This window comes from Castor canadensis, chromosome 10 (genome assembly GCF_047511655.1).
Source record: "Castor canadensis chromosome 10, mCasCan1.hap1v2, whole genome shotgun sequence".
In the NCBI taxonomy this organism is placed as follows: domain Eukaryota; kingdom Metazoa; phylum Chordata; class Mammalia; order Rodentia; family Castoridae; genus Castor; species Castor canadensis.
In genome coordinates this window covers 120,662,974-120,681,903 of record NC_133395.1, presented here as the reverse complement: position 1 = coordinate 120,681,903, position 18,930 = coordinate 120,662,974, and the positions used below count along the sequence as shown (strand labels likewise).

The following is an 18,930-nucleotide window of genomic DNA, read 5'->3' as shown; positions in this document are numbered from 1 at the left end:
CCCTATAAAGTTTCCTTTCAAAGTAAGTTGATTCATGTTAGGTAAGTCAATTTAGAAAAAGGTATCAAGTAAATCATAGAACAAGTAGACAGATCTGTGTCCTGAAAGTGGAATGTGAGTAGCTGGAGTTTGGAGCTCCCTTCATGGAAACAGGGGACCCACCGAGTTTCAGCAGGGAAAAGGCGTGACAGGATTTGCTGATGGGAGGATCTGTCTTATGCCTGGCAGTTGGTTGGAAATCCTTCTTGTACCTAAAACCAATTAAAAGGCTCATCTCTAGTTGTCCCTGGAAATAGAAATGTAAGTGGGGAGTAGAATAGTAGGGGTAGAATGAGCAGGAGGAGGAAGTTTTCAGAAGGTTAAAAAGAAAAATCACTGGTGCTTGGCAACTGAGGAAAAAAGAAGGATCCAGAATGAAGGTCTGTACAGATTTTAGCTGCCAGCCATTCCTAAGAGCCCCTAAATGAGGTCAAAGAGTAAGAATTATATTTAGGGCATTCCTCATTATGTTCAGAAATTCTGTCTCTTCTAGGTGGAGATTTAGAAGTAGTTCATGTTGGGATTTTGTTAGGAAGCAAAGCCAGTTGAGGAATTGAGGTTGTTTGTTTGTTTGGTTGGTTGGTTGGTTTTTGTTTTTGTGTGGTGCTGGGGATCAAACCCAGGGCCTTGTGCATGCTAGGCAAGCACTTTATCACTGAGCTACACCCCCAGTGTGGATTTAAAAATTCTAAGTGTATTTGAGTGTCACCCACTCTCTCCATCCTTGGTTCAGTAGTCTGAAACCCATCAGCTTCACTTCCTCAATCAAGGCCAGATCAGCTTATAACAGTCCACAGGGCCAATGGGGTAATTGGCGAAGTCATTCATAACACTGACATTAAAATCTCCAGACTGCTTTGAGGTGTGCTGCTGTAGATTGTTAATTCTCCTTTTTATTGTTCTATGTAAAGATGCATTCCCATTAACAGAAGAGCATTTGAGAAGGGGGCAGGAAGTAGGGAGGGTGCACTGTGTTGACTTGAAACTTCCTCCCTCAACATACCTGCGTTTGCCAGAATTATAACAGAGGAGAACAAGGAGAGGTTTTCCTGACTTTAACTTGACAAGAGGTGGAAGAGTCGGAGTTGTGAGATTTTGTAGCCTCCACAGAGCTGTGTAACATGTTTCAGGAGTTTCCCTATCTGAAAGACTTTCAACAAATAAACATTTCATGTCATAAAGTAATGTCTTCCAAGGTACTTTCTGGAATTAGTTCAGGAATCTAAGGCAACCTTAGCTTCTCCTGTACATGGATGTCAACCCTGCCTGTCCTTCACTATCCTCAATTACAGAGCCCCCAAATCTGCATCATGTTCCTGAACTCATGGCCAGGTGTATGAGTGCCAGGCTTCCTGGTGAAGTGTGGTAAGAAAACCCTTGCTGAAACTTTGATGCACCTCTGGTCTTTTTCTTTCCCTTAGGTACTTATGGGCCATCGGTAAGAATGTCTGGAAGAGATGGAAGAAGAGGTTTTTTGTGTTGGTGCAGGTAACTCTTCAACTCTAATATCTGTCTTAAAAGCCTGCAGTATCAGAGATGTGATAAGATGAATGAATGCTCTTTTTTAATTGAGGTACAACTTATATACAGTCCACAAAGCTCAAAGCATTTAGCTCAATGAATTTTTATAGGTTATATCCATGGTACCACCCAGGGGAATCACTTGTGCACCTTTTCCTATTTTTGTATCACTTTAATATTTAAAAAACTAATGCATATTTGTTATTTACAACACAGAAGTATGTAAGTAGATAGAAGAGAGTAGGCCTCCCTCCCCTGCTCAGTTCCTGCCAGAGGTGGAGGACCCCAGGAAGAAACAAGCAAGTGCCCAATATTCTCTTAAAATAATTTGGTATTTCTAAAAACACTGAAATCAGTACAATGAAAAATGTGAGAATATAGTTGGGCTTTATTTGCATCTATTTTATTCTTTATTATAATTGATTTTGAATTACCTATAAAGAGGTGCTTGGGGCTTCCAAAAATCTTAGCCTCCCATAACTATCTTTAATAAAATATTTCTTTCCAGATAGTCTTTTTTAACCAAAGCTAACCAACCTCTTCCTGTTGTTATACAGCTTGGTTTTTTTCACACAAGTTATTTTTTTTCCTTTTTTAATTTATTCTCATGTGCATACATTAGGTCATTTCTCCCCCCTGCCCCCCCACTCCCACTCTCTCCCCCCCACCCCCTCCCCCTTGCTTCCAGGCAGAACCTGTTCTGCCCTTATCTGTAATTTTGTTGAAGAGAAGACATAAGCATAATAAGAAAGACAAAGTGTTTTTGCTAACTGAATTAAGGATAGCTATACAGAGAGATTTCTAGCATTGCTCCATGTACAAATGTCACACAAGTTATTATAGACATTTTTGCACATATTTTTCTGGCTCTAATACCTGCAGGATTTTCCTTTTTGATTGACTTTTGGACTTGCCCAATTTTGGCTATTGTAAACAATGCTGCAAAGAACATCTTGTAGATATTAGTACAGATACAGGTATTGCTATTAATGGGACATTATCAATATATGATGCATTATAATAATACATCATTAATAATATATAAAAAATATCTTGGCTGTTAGGAGTGTTTCTAAAAAAAATTTTATTTTACAAAAGTAGTGATACATGGCCTTGAAAAACCACCCTCTTTTTTGTTGTTGTTGTTGTTTTTTCTGTTTGTGGTTGTTGCTTGGTTGGTTTTTACATCAGAATTTTATAGTTTGCAAAGGAATTTGCTATCACCTCTTTCTAATCAGCATTCTCCACCAGAGTGTACACACTATAATTCAGTTTGTAAGATTTTAATTTATGCTGTACTCCGAAAGATATCACAAAGTGAGTTGACTTGTAATTGAGCAACTGGGTTACTTGACTAGTATCAGAGCACTTCTAATTCTGAATCTTGCTGTAAAGCAGCTCCCTCATAGGTCTAAAAGACCTTGAGATTTCCAGCAAATCTACAGCCCTACTTGAGTCTCTGCTGTGCTGCGAAGGCAAAATGCAGCTCCCTGGCTATAAAGCAAAAGGCAGTTTTTGTTTTTGATATTGCTACAGGGAACAACAAAACCTTAAAGTAAATTAGCCAGAGGAGAATTCTGGAATGATCCCCTTCTCTTCTCCCCCTACAAAACAAATGGGTATAGAATGGAAAACATTTCATCCAGAAACACCTTCCCTCAGATTATCCACTGACCAGTATTTTTTGAGTATCTGCTTTGTGTAGAGCACTCTGAGAGGACACAGACGGGAGCTATACATCTGTCTTTCACTTCCAGAAAGTTATCCGTTAGACGTCTTTATATCCAAACAGCAGAAGTTCACTTAAGCTAATTAAGGTGAAAAGAAAAGAAATGTATCTGAAGGCAAGAGAGGTGGCTTGTAAAATTGTCAAAGAGGTTGAATGACCCATTCTTTTTAAGGACAGGACCTAGAATGTTTCCAGAAATCCAGATGTCATCAGTGTGGTCATAAGACAAGTTAGCTCTGACCATTTTCTATTCTTGTATCACTCCACTAAAGGTTCAAATTTCATAGAGAAAGAGAATTGAATTGGGCCAGCTTGCTCACACACTAAACCTTTAGCAAGGGCCAAGGGTTGTACTTTGACAGTTCCACTGGTCTGTCTCCAATGCAAAATCAGGATGCCAGAAGGAGAAACGGACACTGGGCAGGCAAAAACAGCCTGTGTCTACTCTAAAGAAAAAACAGTGGAAATGAGTAGACAGGGCACATCAAAAGAGGCCTTACTGAGCCAGGCACGGTGGTATACCCCTGTAATTCCAGCTACTCAAGAGATGGAGATGGGGAGGATCACAGTTTGAGGCCAACCTAGGGAAAAAGTTGTAAAGACCCAATGTTAACAAAAACAAGAATCTTGCCTATAATTCCAGCTATGTGGGAGGCATAGGTAAGAGGCTTTTGGTCTAAGATCAGCCTGGGCAAAAATGCGAAAGCCCTACCCAAAAAATAACCAAAGCAAAATTGGGTAGGGGCTTGTATCAAATGGTAGAGCACCTACCTAGCCAGTGTGAGGCCCTAGAACCACCACATTAAAGAGGCAGTTAAATCATTGGTGATCCTTACCCCCGAGTGTCTCCCATTGCACTTGGCATAGCAGCTTGTCTGAGAAGCGCTTGGGCACACACCTTGAGTCCCCTAGTATAGTCTTGTGCTCTTTCTGGGCCAGTTCTATCCTGACTCATCTTTGTGTCCTTCCTACTTGCCCCTCTCCAAACACACACACACACACACCCATACATGTTGCCCCACAAGCATTCAGGAACTGTATGGTGAAAGAGAGAGAAGAACCCAGACACTGCCAGGGTGGTCCTGTGAAAGGAGAGACTATGTGGTCTAACTGCACTTGGCATGGCCTCCCTAGAAAGTGCTCCATTGTTTATTGATTCCCCTCAACTTCTTTCTTGTCCCTTATTTAAGCCATCACGTTGAGAAGAACTTTATCAAAATGGTAAAGAGAAAACTCACTCCCTTTAAAACAACCTCAATGACAATATAGCTGCAGAAGACAAATTCAAGGTCACTAATTCTGGCCCATTTAGAGAAGCAGATCCCCGGGTTTTTGAAAAACAGGATGCCAGTACAGACAGAGGTGACTGGTACTCATGGTGACATCTTCCCAGAGGAAGTGGGCAAGGAGGGAAAGGGATTTTTTTGTTTGTTTCTTTTTCTCAGTGCTAGAGATTGAATCCAGGGCCTTGCCCATACTAGGCAAATTCTTCACCACTGATCTATATCCCTAGCCCTTGGTTTTTTGAGAAAGGATCTCTCTAGATAGAATAGCCTTGAACTTGACATTCTCCTTCCTCTATCCCACAAGTGTGGGGATTTTACATGTGCACCACCACACTCAGCAAAGGGAGGGGGAGGTCTTTAGGAAGAAAGCAAAAGGAAATATACCAAAAATATCAGTGAAGCCATGTCTGTGTGATACATATTGAACCAAAAAGGAGAAAATGATTTTTTTTTTTAGGCTGTGTAACTAGAACACAGATATTTTAGGGCCTTCACACTGAGCCTTCCTCCAAGAGAAGATGAGAATCACACAGTTGCTCAAAAGTAAGCTGTGTGCTCACTTCTGAAAATCATAAAAGGGCACGGCCCATCTAAGGCTCAACAGCTTTCCTAGAAAGGCAGGAGGGACAAATTTCAGGGTTGTGTGGGATTTTTCATGTGCATGTGACTCCCATAAGCTTTAAAGAGCCATTGAGGCACATTGGATACCTCCAATCCCCCATATCAGACCAGTTTCAGGCTCTATCAGATTCCTTTCTTAGCAACTGGAGTCATCTGCAGAGGTGATGCAATAGCCCCATCCCAATGGTAATGGGGGAGCCTTAATGATAGCTCGGATCATCTGTTTCTAGTTGCTACAACACAATGTCTAACTGCTCTTGGCATGGTCTCCCTAGAAAATGCTCCATTGTTTTTCAATTCTTTTCAATTTCTTTCTTCTCCCCTATTTAAGTCATCATACTGAGAAGAACTTTATCAGAATGGTAAAGTTCCCTTTGAAACAACCTCAATGCCAATATAGCTGCAGGAGAGAAGTTCAAGTTCACAGATCCTGGCCCAATTTAGAGAAGCAGGTCCCAGGTTATTCTAAAAATAGAATGCCAATCCAGACAGAGGTGACAAGTGCTCAGCCACAAGTAGCATTGAGTGCAATTGTATATCCAAGCGATTTGCAATTTCTTCTTTGCCAAACCCTTACACTGAGGTTCAAAATGCAAGAGAAAATCCAGGAGACCCAGCCTGGTCAAATTTGAAGACGGGTAGGAGGGCTGGAGAAGGGAACAGGCTTAATTTGCCTAAGCCTGCAGTTGGCTCCCTAGGCAGCCTTGGCTGGAAATCTGTGGAAAACCATGAAACAGAAAGGATATTTACCCAATAGCTTTCTGAATTTTTGTTTCTTTCAATTTAGATGTCAGGTCTTATGAAATAAATTTTATGTAGAGTTGAAAACACATAATTTTCAACATAATTATGATTTAATGCATTAGATTTAATATAAGGAAAATCATTTGAAAAACCTAAAAGGAAGAAAAGACACTCAATACCCTTATCCCCAAAATTCACCCCCTCCTCTCTCTCTCTCTCTCTCACACACACACACATAAATGTATGTTTTTGTTTGTAACACAGAAGTATTGAAATTCTCCCTAAGTGAGATTTTCTCAGTGCTGCTACCTGGGAAAACCAAATCATGGGTAGTAAAGGGACTTCTTACTAACCAGGAATAAAGTAGTGATTCCCATCTTCAAAGATGATGGCTGAAATTATTATGGTCAGTGTGTGCCCTGCCAATTGTGAAGGGAATGAAGCAGTTGCTGGGGGTTCAATTCCAGGACAAGAGAGTGCTCTCCAAATATAGGGGTAGGTCAACTGCATTGGAGTTGGTTAATATTACAGATCCAGAAGACAACTCTGACAGTGCATCTGGTTTGGAAGCCAGTGATGTTTAACAAGCATTCCAGGAAATACTGCTTGCAGGAAAGACCACTGGGAAGAACAACTGCCATAAGGTCATTATCTTATTTAAAAGGAAGAGTTCCATTCTTTTCAGACTGCACTTTCTCAGAGTTTCTGTCATCTGTGGTACTGAGCATGTAAGTACCTTCAGCAGGTGATTCTTTGCAAATGGCATGGCAGTCTCCTCATCCATGGTCCTTGCAATTACAGTGTGTGCTCTATGAACTTAGCTGCAGTCCCTAACCCAGACAGCAAAGGGAAATGGGTGCTCAGCACAGCGAGTCAAGAAAGTATCCAGGACTGGAGGTGTGGCTCAAGCGGTAGAGCCCCTGCTTTGCAAGTGTGAAGCCCTGAGTTCAAACCCCAGTCCCAAAAGAGAGAGAGAGAGAAAGAAAGAAAGGAAGGAAGGAAGGAAGGAAGAAAAGGGGAGGGAAGGGGAAGAGAAAGGGAGGGAAGGAGAAAAGAAAGGAAAGAGAAAAGAAAGAAAGAAATCACTCTGGCAGGGTCAAATTCCCTGACTACCACTGTTGGTAACTCTACTGTGACCACATAACTGGTGACAGTAAAGACGCCAGTTCCTTAGCGTTCTACTTGATGGTCAGAACTCCACACCCTACTTGTGGAAGGGGAGAAGTTGAAAGTAAGCCAGCTTATCACCCACTCAGACTAGAAAGTCTCACATCTACTATCTTTATTGTTTTTTCAATATTTTTCTCCAATGCTTAAAAGATTGCTGGTTAAAAATCAGATTTTCATTGATCTTCAAAGTATTTCTGGGACATTTTAGCACTATCAAATTATGTTTTGAGTTTCTTCTACTAATACTTACTTTTATATGGTCTCTAGGAGTTTTGTTGTTACCGTTGTTTGATTGGTTGGTTGCTTGGTTGTTTTGGCTGGTACTGGGTTTGAACTCAGGGCCTTGTGCTTTCTAGACAGTTGCTTTACCATTTGAGCCACACCCCCATCCCAGTGCCTTGGAATTTGCAAAGTGTTCATGAAACTAGTCTTCACAAACTCTCTGTACTATAGTGAAGACAAGTCATTCCCAGTTGTACAATAGGGAAAACTGAGGCTTGAAGTAAATAAATGGCCCAAAGGCAGTGGATGGTAAGCAGCCAAATGTGAAACCTAACACACGTCTTTAGACTGCAAGTGCCTTCCTTGGATAACTCTAAACACTTTGATGGCTCTCGTGCCAAAGAAATTTATGCTTCTGTAAGCATGTTTACTTTGGGGAAAAGGGGTCTCATTACTTCAGATTGCATGAAAGAGTGTGGTCCCCAAATCCACATCCTCTGTTTCTGATTTCCTTCAGCACATAGGACTAAACACTGACTCTTCCAGCTTTCACAAAAAATATTAAAGTATGAGATAAAGATAAAATATTGTTGGATAGTGGAAAGTGCTTTGGAATACAGCAGTATTTTAATATTACATTGAGAACACAATATTTAATAATTAAATAATATTTAATTATTTGTTTTAATATTAAAATAATCTAACCACAAAAACAAATTGTCAGAAATAAGTGGTTGAGTGACTTGTAAGTATGAATGAATGTTTGTTTTCCCACAAACAACTACACAATTGCCCTAAAGGGAATTTATATTTATATTCAGGTTGCAAATGACAAAAATCAACCCAGCCTAGTTCTTGTTCCTTTGTTTATTTGTTATTTATTTTTCCATATTGAGGGTCAGTCCCAGACCTGGAACATGATAAAATGTACTCCTGTGCTCTAAACAGAACTACGCCCCCTGCCCTCTGACGTGAGATTGTGAATCAGTTGGTCTGACATAAAGAATCTGCATGTTTGAAACTTAACCCCATTCCAGCACACACACACACACACACGAGGCAGCCACTCTTTTTATTTCCATTTTTATAGCATATGTTAGTTATACACAGGGGTTTCACTCTGATATTTCCTTATATGCATACCACATATGCCAGTCAAACCCATCCCCTCTATCACTCCCTGTCATCCCTCCTCCCCACTTCTTAGAACAATTTCAATAGGTCTCATTGTTCTATTTTCATACATGTGTATAGAATTCTTCAAACATTTTCACCCCTCCCCCACCCCATACACCCTCCTTTTACTCTCCCCCCTGCCCCTGCTATCACACACTCCCAAACCTGTACTACATTCCTGTCATAAGTTTTTTTTAAAACAATTGCTGTGTTGGGGATACATTCTGGCATTTACAAAAGTTTTTACAATATATCAAATATATCATAGTTGAATTCACCCCCTCCATCATTCTTCTTTATCCCCCCCTTCCTCCCGTTCCTATGTGGTGCACTCTTTTAGATACTACCTCTTTCTATTTTAATCCTTTGGCCAAAGGGTTCCTTGTATATCAAAAACCCAGGCATTATTAAAAGAAAACCTTAATGACTTTCCCTCAGAAGTCCCAACACCCCATCCAGGATTCCATGAGAAGATGTGATGGACAACCAAAGATCCCAATGACGTAAGAGGTGCACTCCTTCAAGCTCTTGTTCCAAAGGCCCGTTCAGCCATCTGAGACGCTGCATCTCCATGCTTGGCATTCTTCTGGTCCAGTTCCCTGACTTCTAACATGCATTCTAGGCTACCTATGCCATTATCACAATAGCACTTCCTTTCTCAATAACTCTTCATTAAAATACAACTTAAGTCTGGCTTGTGACTCAGTGGTACAATGCTTGCCTAGTTTGCATGAGGCCCTGGGTTCCATCCCTAGCTCTGCTAAAACAAAAAATACACTTTAAAGAGATTTCTACTGTAACAGAGAAACATGCATGTCGTTAGGAATAGCTATCACTAAGTGAGACTTTATAGAACCTTAAAAAAATTTTCCAAATCTTTTCCTATCCCCTGACCCCTTCAAGAGCGCTAGAAAAAAACCTAAGGTTCCTCCCAGAACTTGCAATAACTAGAATTATTCCAAGAGTATTTTCCCCTCCTTCATTTCCTAAGGTAAATTGCCAAATTCTAAACAAAGACACTCCTAATGAACCAACTCACATTTATTTACCAATTCAAACCACCTCAGTTTGCCAGGCATGACTTTAGCGATGTAGCCAGAAGAGGGCAGCAGCAGACAGCACTACTGGAGCGACCACTAAAACCAAAAAGGAAGAAAGCAAAAAGCCAGCCAGAATAGTGCAGTAATAGTAAATGCATGAGTCTTGAAATAACACCCTTCTGTTGTGATATTTTTCTGATCTCAAGTGAGTATCTGCACCTCTCTGTTTGGCTAATCACATTAGCAGACTACATCCTCTCTCATGTTGCCAGATGAAATATCAGGTATAAATCACTACAGAAGTGTTCCAACACTGTCTACACTCACCATCATTGGAGGTGTCGTGGGGAATCTGTTATCCATAGGGCCAGTCACAGGTTGGAATTGCCTGGTGCTGTGCTTGGAGTAACATGTAAATTATTTTTGGAGGGGGAAGGAGATTTATTTTTATTGAATTGTGCATACCCACTTCTATAGAACCAGTTAGATTGAGTTAGCGAATGTCCATTATATGGTAGGTTTTGCTTATGGGAGTAAAACCATAAACAGATATGCCTGTTGAACTATACAATATTAGAATATTGGTGCTGAAAACAAGGAAACTGTTTACATAAATTCATCTATTATCTACTCAATAGATCTAACAACGGGTAAATGACATAAGTAAAATACAGGTGAAAACTCTTGCTAAGAGAAGTAATGGCTTACTGGAGATAAAGTAGGTCTCTAGGCCAAACCTGACTCCTATTTGCATTCAGCCTCTCCTTTGGGCGAAGGGTATGTTGGTGATTATTCTGATTATTACTGAGAATTATTACAAAGAATTTCCTTATGAAAATCCCCTTTGTGATCTGGCCTTCTGTTTCCCTCAGGGCCTTTATAATATAAAGATTAGATTCTGCAATCTTCAACATTCTAAAGAAACCCAAGTGGGGCGGTAAAATTATCATCAAGAACCAACAGAGGGCAGCATCAGACAAACCAACCACCAAAACATTATCCTGTGGACATCTTTCATCTCTCACTGGGGCCTTTAGGACTCAGGACAGCGTGAGAGATGCTAGTGGGACTTACAGCACCAATTTCTTGCTGCCATTAAAAGAAAAAAAAGACAACTGTTACCAGAGAAGAGACAAAATTGTCTGCAGCTGGGTTCAAAGCTGGCTTAGAACATGTCTCTTTTAATAAATGGAAGTAAGGGGTGAGGGACATAGCAGTCCTTCGCCAAGACATTTGACATCCATGGATGGTAAAAGTGCCCATGAGCCCAGCCTGAAGCAGGAGGAATGCTTGCTGTCCCATGGCTCCCTGCTGACAAGCCAGATGTAGAAATACAAAGTATCCCCATAGGGTATGGATGCTCCCGATGCACCATGACGACAGGGTCCTGAAGGCGGGCCTGCAGCCTGGAGTGCCACCCTGCACAGGCATGGATGCCACATGTCCCTGGAGTGAGGGCTGCCACTGAGGGTCCCAGTGACAATGGCCATGCCATCGGGAGCTGGGATTGCTCCACTGTGACTGGCACCTAGTGATCGAGCACTCATTGCTTGTGACAGCATGTCACTGCTGTACTTGTCTGAGATGAGGGAAAGACTTTTCACAGTAACCAAAAAGCACTCCTTCCATGAGGGGTGGGGAGCAGAAACAAAATACATAGCTTGCTGCTGAAGACAGGCTGGCAAAAAAATAAAATGCTTTTTTAAAGGCATAAATAAATCAACATTTCTTCTCCAGCTCTTGACCGAAAGGTGTATTGTCTCTACAAGAATAGTAGCTGCAGCTGGGCCATGATCATATTTGGTAGAATCTCTAAAATTGCTGCCACTTCAACCAGCTTTGTATCACAAAAAAAAGTGGCAATTATCCAATGATAATTAAAAAAAAAAAAAAACAGGAATAGCTGGTGGGGTGGTATACACCTGTGACCTCAGCATGCAAGAGGCTGAGGCAAAGAGGATCTGTAGTTCAAGGTCAGCATTGGCTACATAGCAAGACCCTGTCTCAAAAGACCAGAAAAAGAAAGAAAAGGGAAGGGGGGGGGGAAGAAGGAAGTGGGGGAAGGAAGAAAGGAGCTTTCCTTTATCAAGCATTTACTGAGTTTCAGGAACAGATTCGAAAGTGCATTTCACATATGAACTCACTCAGTCTCAAGATAAGCCAGTGAGATAGGCTATTTCCAGTCTGCAGCTGTGGTAACAGAGCACCAGAGAGAATAGGCTTAAAGTCACAAAGCCAGGAGGTGGTAAAACTCAACTTGAACCCAACCACTGAGTCCGGGGTATAGTAGAGAGAACCTGGTGAAATGGGGAGGGGTGCTCTAGAGAAAATGAGCTCTAGATGAACAACTTCATAATCTGCTTTTCCTTCCTCAGGTCAGTCAGTACACATTTGCCATGTGCAGTTATCGTGAGAAGAAAGCAGAGCCTCAGGAACTCCTACAACTGGATGGCTACACTGTGGATTACACTGACCCCCAGCCAGGTACCTGCCATATCTCTGGGCCAGAACACACAAAACTCTCATCCCTCTCAAATCAGTGGTTAACTTATACTTGCTGGACACTTGCTCCATGCTAGGCAGTGAAAGCCAGTGTACTAAGAGTCTCCCAGGTGACCATGACAGCTACATTCTTGATCTTATGGAATTTCTGTCCTGATTGATTAAATGGTGTTCCAGCCTAGGGCTTTGGTGTTACACAAGAGAAAACATGCATTTTTCTTTTATATACCTGAAACCACATCAAATATGTATTCTATTGTACAATGCTAAAAAATATTCCTGAAAAAGAAGGCATACATGTACACCCAGGACTGCATTTGTTACATGTGTGTATGTGTGTTGTTGGCATGTGACATTTTTCACCAGTGATATGCGGACTTAGAAAATAGTATGTCTTGGTGACCAAGTGCATATGCCCTGCATACATCCATATCCTCTGACTAGAGTTCCAAGAACTCACAAATTTATCTAATAGAACTTGAGAAGAAAAGCCACCTTATATGCCTTTTTTTCTAAGAAAACACCAGTCTCTAAGCATAGACACCAAAGCTCCCAATCCTTATGTAACTAAGAGAACCATATAAGTGGTAGTATTTCTTGTAAGTTCTGCATTGCATAAGTTCTACATCCTGCCCCTCACACCTCTCCCCCCACCCATTTTTTTCTTTTTCCCAGAGAAACGAATAGAAATCAGCCTCAAAGAACCTTCAAAATGGGGAGGGGGTGCGAAATCATTTCAGCATATTAATGAACAACAAGCACCAACAGCCCTCTCCCGGAGTTTATTTTTTATGCCAAATCCACACAAGGGAAGCATTTCCAACCATACTGCATTATTTGGCCCAAAACCTTTTTTTCTACTCCCATATTGCTCTTCCACATGCAACAAAATACACAGAAAAGAAAATACAGAGTTTGAGAGAAGATGGAGTGTTAACCTCAAAAGGTGTGACAGAGAAGGTGTTGGCCCAGCTCCCTTAGAGAAATCGGAATTTCCCTCAGAATCCCAACCTTGAAGGACTTGGACCTGCCCACCACCTTCTGACTTCATCTGTCACTTGAGTCCTGCCAGAGCATCATACAGAGCTGACCACATAAGGCATAGGTTAAAACTCTGCCTGGAAATCCTTCCTAATGAATAGAAACTAGAGTTTGAATAAGCAGTTTCATGTACTATCTTTTGGAAGGGACTGGGCTCTGCGCTGAGAAACCACCTTCCAGGATATTCTGTAATGGCTTGGGTTTTTCTGGAGTCATTGAGTTCTTTCAAAAAAATAGATTCAGTCCTTCCTAAGACCTGTGTCTTAGAGTGGGAGGCTAAAGGGTCAGTGTGCAAAGGAAAACCTATACATCTTACGACAGTGTTTCTTTGTAAGTCAATTCCCTGCTCCATTTCTTCTACATGGTTGCATGAGTCCCCCTTGCAGAACCCACAGAGTGGATGGGACCCAGAACATTGTACTGTTTTGTAAATGAAGAAACAGATTCTGAGTGATCAAAGACTGCCTGATGGCAGAGCTGGGACTCGGGATCTAACCCATGTCACCCTTGCTCTGTTAACAGTTATAGCAAAGCTATCCCTGGTATTTGTCAGGTAAAAGCCAAGTTCTCTTCCTAAGGCAGGAGCAGGACAAAGCTTTTCTTGTCCCCACTCAAGAGGGAACTATGCAAGGATCTTTATAAAGTTCCTATTTTCTTATTTTTTTAAATATTAATCCTGTGAGATATAATTATAAATCCCTTACAGTCAAAGGAAGTAGAAAGTAAATTGATTATGTTCTTGGGAATAATAAGCAGCTTCTCTCTTCCTTCCCTATGTCAAGTCCTGTTCATTTCTCAAGTAATGTTTGATTGAAAATTTAAGTTAAATGTTCCCAGTTGTCATAAGAAAAGTCTAATTCAATGAACAAAATTTGGGGTCTGGGGTAGGGATGGGAACCAGGGCCTTGCCCATGCTAGGCAAGTACTCTATCTCTCAGCTATAGCCCTATCCCCTTATCTCAGAATTTCTTAAAGCATGCTCATTAAAAATAGATGTTCCTGAGCCCCACTCCTAACCTAGGAACCAGAAAGAGGGAAGACAGAATCCTCATGTTTAAGTAAGAATCGAAGGGAATTCCTTAGTATGATATGTTTGTTTGCCAGCTTTACCTAAGGAGATCTAAGTAGTGCACATTTTAGCCACTGTCCTCAAAGAGTCAAGTCTCCTTAGCTGCTTCTAAAAGGTGAGCATGCAAATGAAGGAAGATACTACAGCCCACTTACTTCTCTCCTACTATTGACTTTATCCAGGTTGCTAGTAGAACCAACTAGTAGAGGTGTTTAATGGGGTCAGTGTTCTTGTGTCTTCTAGGGAAGGATGCAAATGGATTTCTTTGCCTTAGTAGAAGCCTGGGACCCAGATGGTCACCCAGACACAAAAATTTATGCTAAATAAACTCTAATCTGTTTAGGGTTTGGGAAATGTTAGTTTGGGGAACTGGCAAATAACTGCATGCAAGCTTTACTTATGAGCCACTCCTTATAAGCTAATCTTGAAAATACTTCACTTTATCTTTCCATGGGAGTGGCTTGCAGAGCATGCAACAATTTCTCCTTTCTCCAGCAATTAAGCCTTCAAATAAAAGGATAATCATTCAAAATAATCTGTGGCACAGTATATCAAACAACTAAATTAATCAGTGATGACTCTTCTGGACTTCTTTGGGTACTACAAGTAGTCTGTGACATCCATGCAAGCTGAATTAATGTTGTGAGCACAATGAACAAGTCTTCATGTCACTAGAAATCTTTTCCAGGTGGGTTACTAACTGGATTCTGGAGTTAATCATTCATTCATTCTCCTCTCAACTTTTTGGGACCTGCTCCCTAGTAACTGGAGAGAGGTGAGGAACCTGATAAAGATATGAAGTCTTATTTCTGGTTAGAGAGTATCAACTCACTGAAAATACACACTTTTGAAATATGTTGATGGGCACAAGATAGAATCTCTTTGGCCTATGACCTAAGAGATTCTTCTATCTACCTCTTTCTAAATTTCAACCTTGAGAACGACCAGTGGGAAATAAGGATCCACAGCTTATCTGTTGAATTTCTATTCAACAAATAGTTTTTATCATCTACTATATGTCATGCAGTATTCTGGTTACCAAGGATTTGGTAGTGGGCAAAACAGACAAAAGTTCCCTGTCTTTATAATGCAAAGTAAGCTATATAGCTTGGTAGAAGAAGATAAGAGCAATGGAGAGAAACTAAGCAAGGTAAGAGAGATGGGTAACAAGGGACAAAGGTCAGAGAAGGCCCCATTAGAAATGAGACTGTCGAAGACATAAAGGTGGTGAGGGTATGAACTATGCAGATATCTGGCACAAGATATGTAGTACATAGAAGAACAAGTGCAAAGGTCCTGAGCTCACAACATAGCTGGGGATTTAAGAACAGTGAGAAACACAGGGAGTACACTAAAATGCATACATGTGTACACAAAACAGGGATAGGAGACTGCAAGTGGAGAGGCAACTGATATGGAATGCAAGCCTTGTTAAGAGCTAGACTTTTCATCTGAGGGGAGCCACTGGTGAACCTTGAGCAGAGGAGTGACCTGACTCTTGTACTAAACCAGCAACTCTGGCTGCTATGCTGAGAAGTCAACTATAGGTAGGCTGGAGGCAGACAGATCACATAGCAGGCTAATAAAATAATCCAGATGAAGGGTGTTCATGGCAAGGCTGAGGGCAGCAGCACTGGAGGTAGGGAAACTTGTCCCATTCTGGTAAATTCCTAAGGGCAAAACTCAGAATAGCCATTGTAGAAATTATAGAAAGAGAGAGAGAATCAAAACTGACTCCAAGATTGTGGAGTTGAGCCTTTAGAGAGAGGAGCACAGATTTGCTGAGATGGAGAGGGTGGTTAAGAGAAAGAGCAGGAGTTCAGTGTTAAATGTGACACACTTGCAATGTCTAGATGTCCATGTGCAGAAGCCAAGAAAGCCATTAACCACACAAGCCTAGATTTCAAGGGAGAAGTCCAGGGTGCAGGTAGCAATGTGAAAATCCTTAGCACGTTCATGCTACTTAAAGGTTAGATGGCATCAGAGATAGAGAAGGGGTTCGAGGATAGAATGCAAGATCAGGAGGAGGAGCAATCAGCAAATGAGATAGAAACAACAGCCAGGGACATAGGAGGAAAATCAGGGTCTGAGGAAGCCATATAAAGCACCTATTTAAAGAAAAGGGGTGTCACATACTGTTCACTGAGTGATAGAGCAAGTAGACCATTGGATTCAGCAGGGTAGATGTCATTGGTGGCCTTGTCAAGAAAGTCAGACAAGTAGCAGCATGATTGGAGGGGCTTTAAGACTAAATAAAAGGAGAGAGATCCTTGCTCCTTGCTACTCAAAGTGTGGTCCTCAGACCTGCACCATCTGCATCATCTGAGATCTCATTAGAAATGTAGAATCAGGTTGAATCGCTGAAGTGCTGGATCAGATGCTATGTTTTAATATTCCCCAGAGGATTCACATGTGTACTAACATCTGAGCAGCCCTTGTACAGATGTCCCCTTCATTATAAGGCAAAGAACAATTAGATAGTAGCTGAAGGGAGAGCTAGAGTCAAGAGAGGTGGTTGTTGTTGATGATTTGTTTGTAAATATGAAGGAAGAGATAGTATATTTATAGACAGATGTTCAGGCAGCCTGCTTGACGGGTGCTATCACCAGCAGAACAAAGAAAAAGACATGAGCCAGACTCAAAATGTCTCTTTAGCACCATGGTCCCACTTGGTGGCCAAGTAGTGTTCAGGCTCACCATCCTGGAGTCGGATAAATCGCTCCTCCCCTCCTCTGGCCCAAGAAAAAGCTGCAGAAACTGCTTTCTAAGGGCTGAGTCCTACGGAGAATGTCGTAGCTCTGCTTAGAAGTTGTTGCTCCTTTCCTTCCAGGTTTGGAGGGTGGCCGAGCCTTCTTCAATGCAGTAAAAGAAGGAGACACGGTGATATTTGCAAGTGATGACGAGCAAGATCGCATCTTGTGGGTCCAAGCCATGTACCGAGCCACTGGACAGTCGCACAAGCCTGTGCCCCCAACCCAGGTCCAGAAGCTCAATGCCAAGGGAGGGAATGTACCTCAGCTGGATGCCCCCATCTCGCAGTTTTGTAAGTACATATGCCTTTTCTAAAAAAGAAAATAGCTCTGTTAAGTAAACCTTCCAAAGTTGAATGAGAAAATCTAGTTGCTTTTATATATGGAATTCATAAAATCACATTTACTAAAAGCATCTAGTAAATTCAGGGACAGAGTTGGGGCAAAATGTTAGATAACAGTAATTTTAAAGTGCAATACTTGACATTTTTCACCAAGGACTAAACAAAGGAAAGTATATTTTATGTGTATTTTTAACTCTTTGTTTTGGTGAGAGTTGAGAATTCACAGCCAAACATGTATTTGTTTGAATCCTTCAAATACAGTAGATTATGTATGTCATTGCTTCATTTCTTCCTATTAAAAGTAATTTAAAAATAGAATTGATTTGAAATAAACTTTAATCTGCAATTTAGAACCATTTAAAAATAAATGATGACATTATCACATGCAGTGAAAAAAAAAAAAAACCCATGGTACCTAAAATCCCATTCTGAACTGAAATATCAGATATCCAAAAATGAAGCTATCTCCTTAAACAGCCCCAGTCCCAGTTCATATTCTAGATTCTTCTCTTTTTACCTTTGCATCTGTCTACGTTCTTGCCCCTTCTGTATGTCTTTTTGCTTCTTAGGACGGCTTTTTATCTCCCAGCATTTCTGATACACGGGGTAAGGTGAAAATCAGTATGTGCTTGGAGACATTTATTAAAACAAAGGAAATGAAGACATAAAGCATGATAAAAAGTAATTTATTTCAGACGCAAATGTTCACCCTACATGGAAACTTTTGCCTTAAATCACTTAGGAATGACTCAGGTATGAGGCATTTTTAGCAACGGACCTAGTGATGCCTTAATTTAGTGTAGGACACATTCACTTGGTCTAGATCACTGGGCACCTGGCAAGAGAAGAGATATACTAATGAGTAAGACACTTGGGGTCCCTGCTCTCATCATGTCTGCCTCTCAGTGGGGAATCCAGGTTGCAAGAGAGTCAACCAATAAATCAGAGAGTTTCAGACATTAATAAATACCATGGTGAATGTCATGCCATGGTGGTGACTGACTAAGGAAGCAAGACATTAGACAAACAAAAGATAAAGGAAGGCTTGTCTGAGCTTAAGCTCAAATGCTAGGAAGATGGCCCCACAAATACTGAGGAACAAGAATTGTAGCAGAGGGGAAACAAGTGCAAAAACCCCAAAGCAGAAACTTCACCTACAGAGCTGGAGGTATAATTCAGTTATAGAGCACCTACAAAACATGTGTGAGGCTAGGGGTTCCATCCCCAGAATGGAAGGAAGGAAGGGAGAGAGGGAGGGAGGGAGGAAAGGAGGGAGGAAGGAAGGAAGGAAGGAAGGAGGGAGGAAGGGAGGAAGGGAGGAAGGGAGGAAGGGAGGAAGGGAGGGAGGGAATGAGGGAGGAAGGAAGGAAGGAAGGTAGGTTGATTCACCTTCACCACAGTGTTTCCTCTGTTGCTCTTGAGCAAAATGGCTGTGGGTGGACTCACTTTACAGCAATAATAACTAAAACAAAGTAAATTCTCTTTAACAAATTCCAGTGTTATTGCCATTTCTGTCCAACAAGATGGTGCTCTTAAACTTTGTAAAACCCTTGCTGATCAGGGAATACAACTCCTTTTTTGGGTGGCAAACTCTAGCTATTGGTTGCTCCCAGGAGTTCCTGTAGTACTGATGGCTTCTTGAAGGAAAATGCATTCCTTGGTGGAAACTTGCAAAT

The 18,930-nt window shown here is 41.2% G+C and overlaps 1 protein-coding gene across 12 annotated transcripts in view; it reads left to right on the top strand.

Moving 5' to 3' along the window:
- Positions 1-18,930, top strand: part of Cadps (calcium dependent secretion activator) — a 450,183-nt gene that overhangs the window by 284,999 nt on the left and 146,254 nt on the right. For all 12 annotated transcript variants that reach the window (XM_074044111.1, XM_020172817.2, XM_074044112.1 and 9 more), the window contains exons 9-11: positions 1,461-1,527; positions 11,924-12,032; positions 16,991-17,203. In XM_074044111.1, coding sequence (XP_073900212.1) covers positions 1,461-1,527; positions 11,924-12,032; positions 16,991-17,203 — 389 coding nt within the window. The remainder of the gene's footprint in view (positions 1-1,460; positions 1,528-11,923; positions 12,033-16,990; positions 17,204-18,930) is intronic.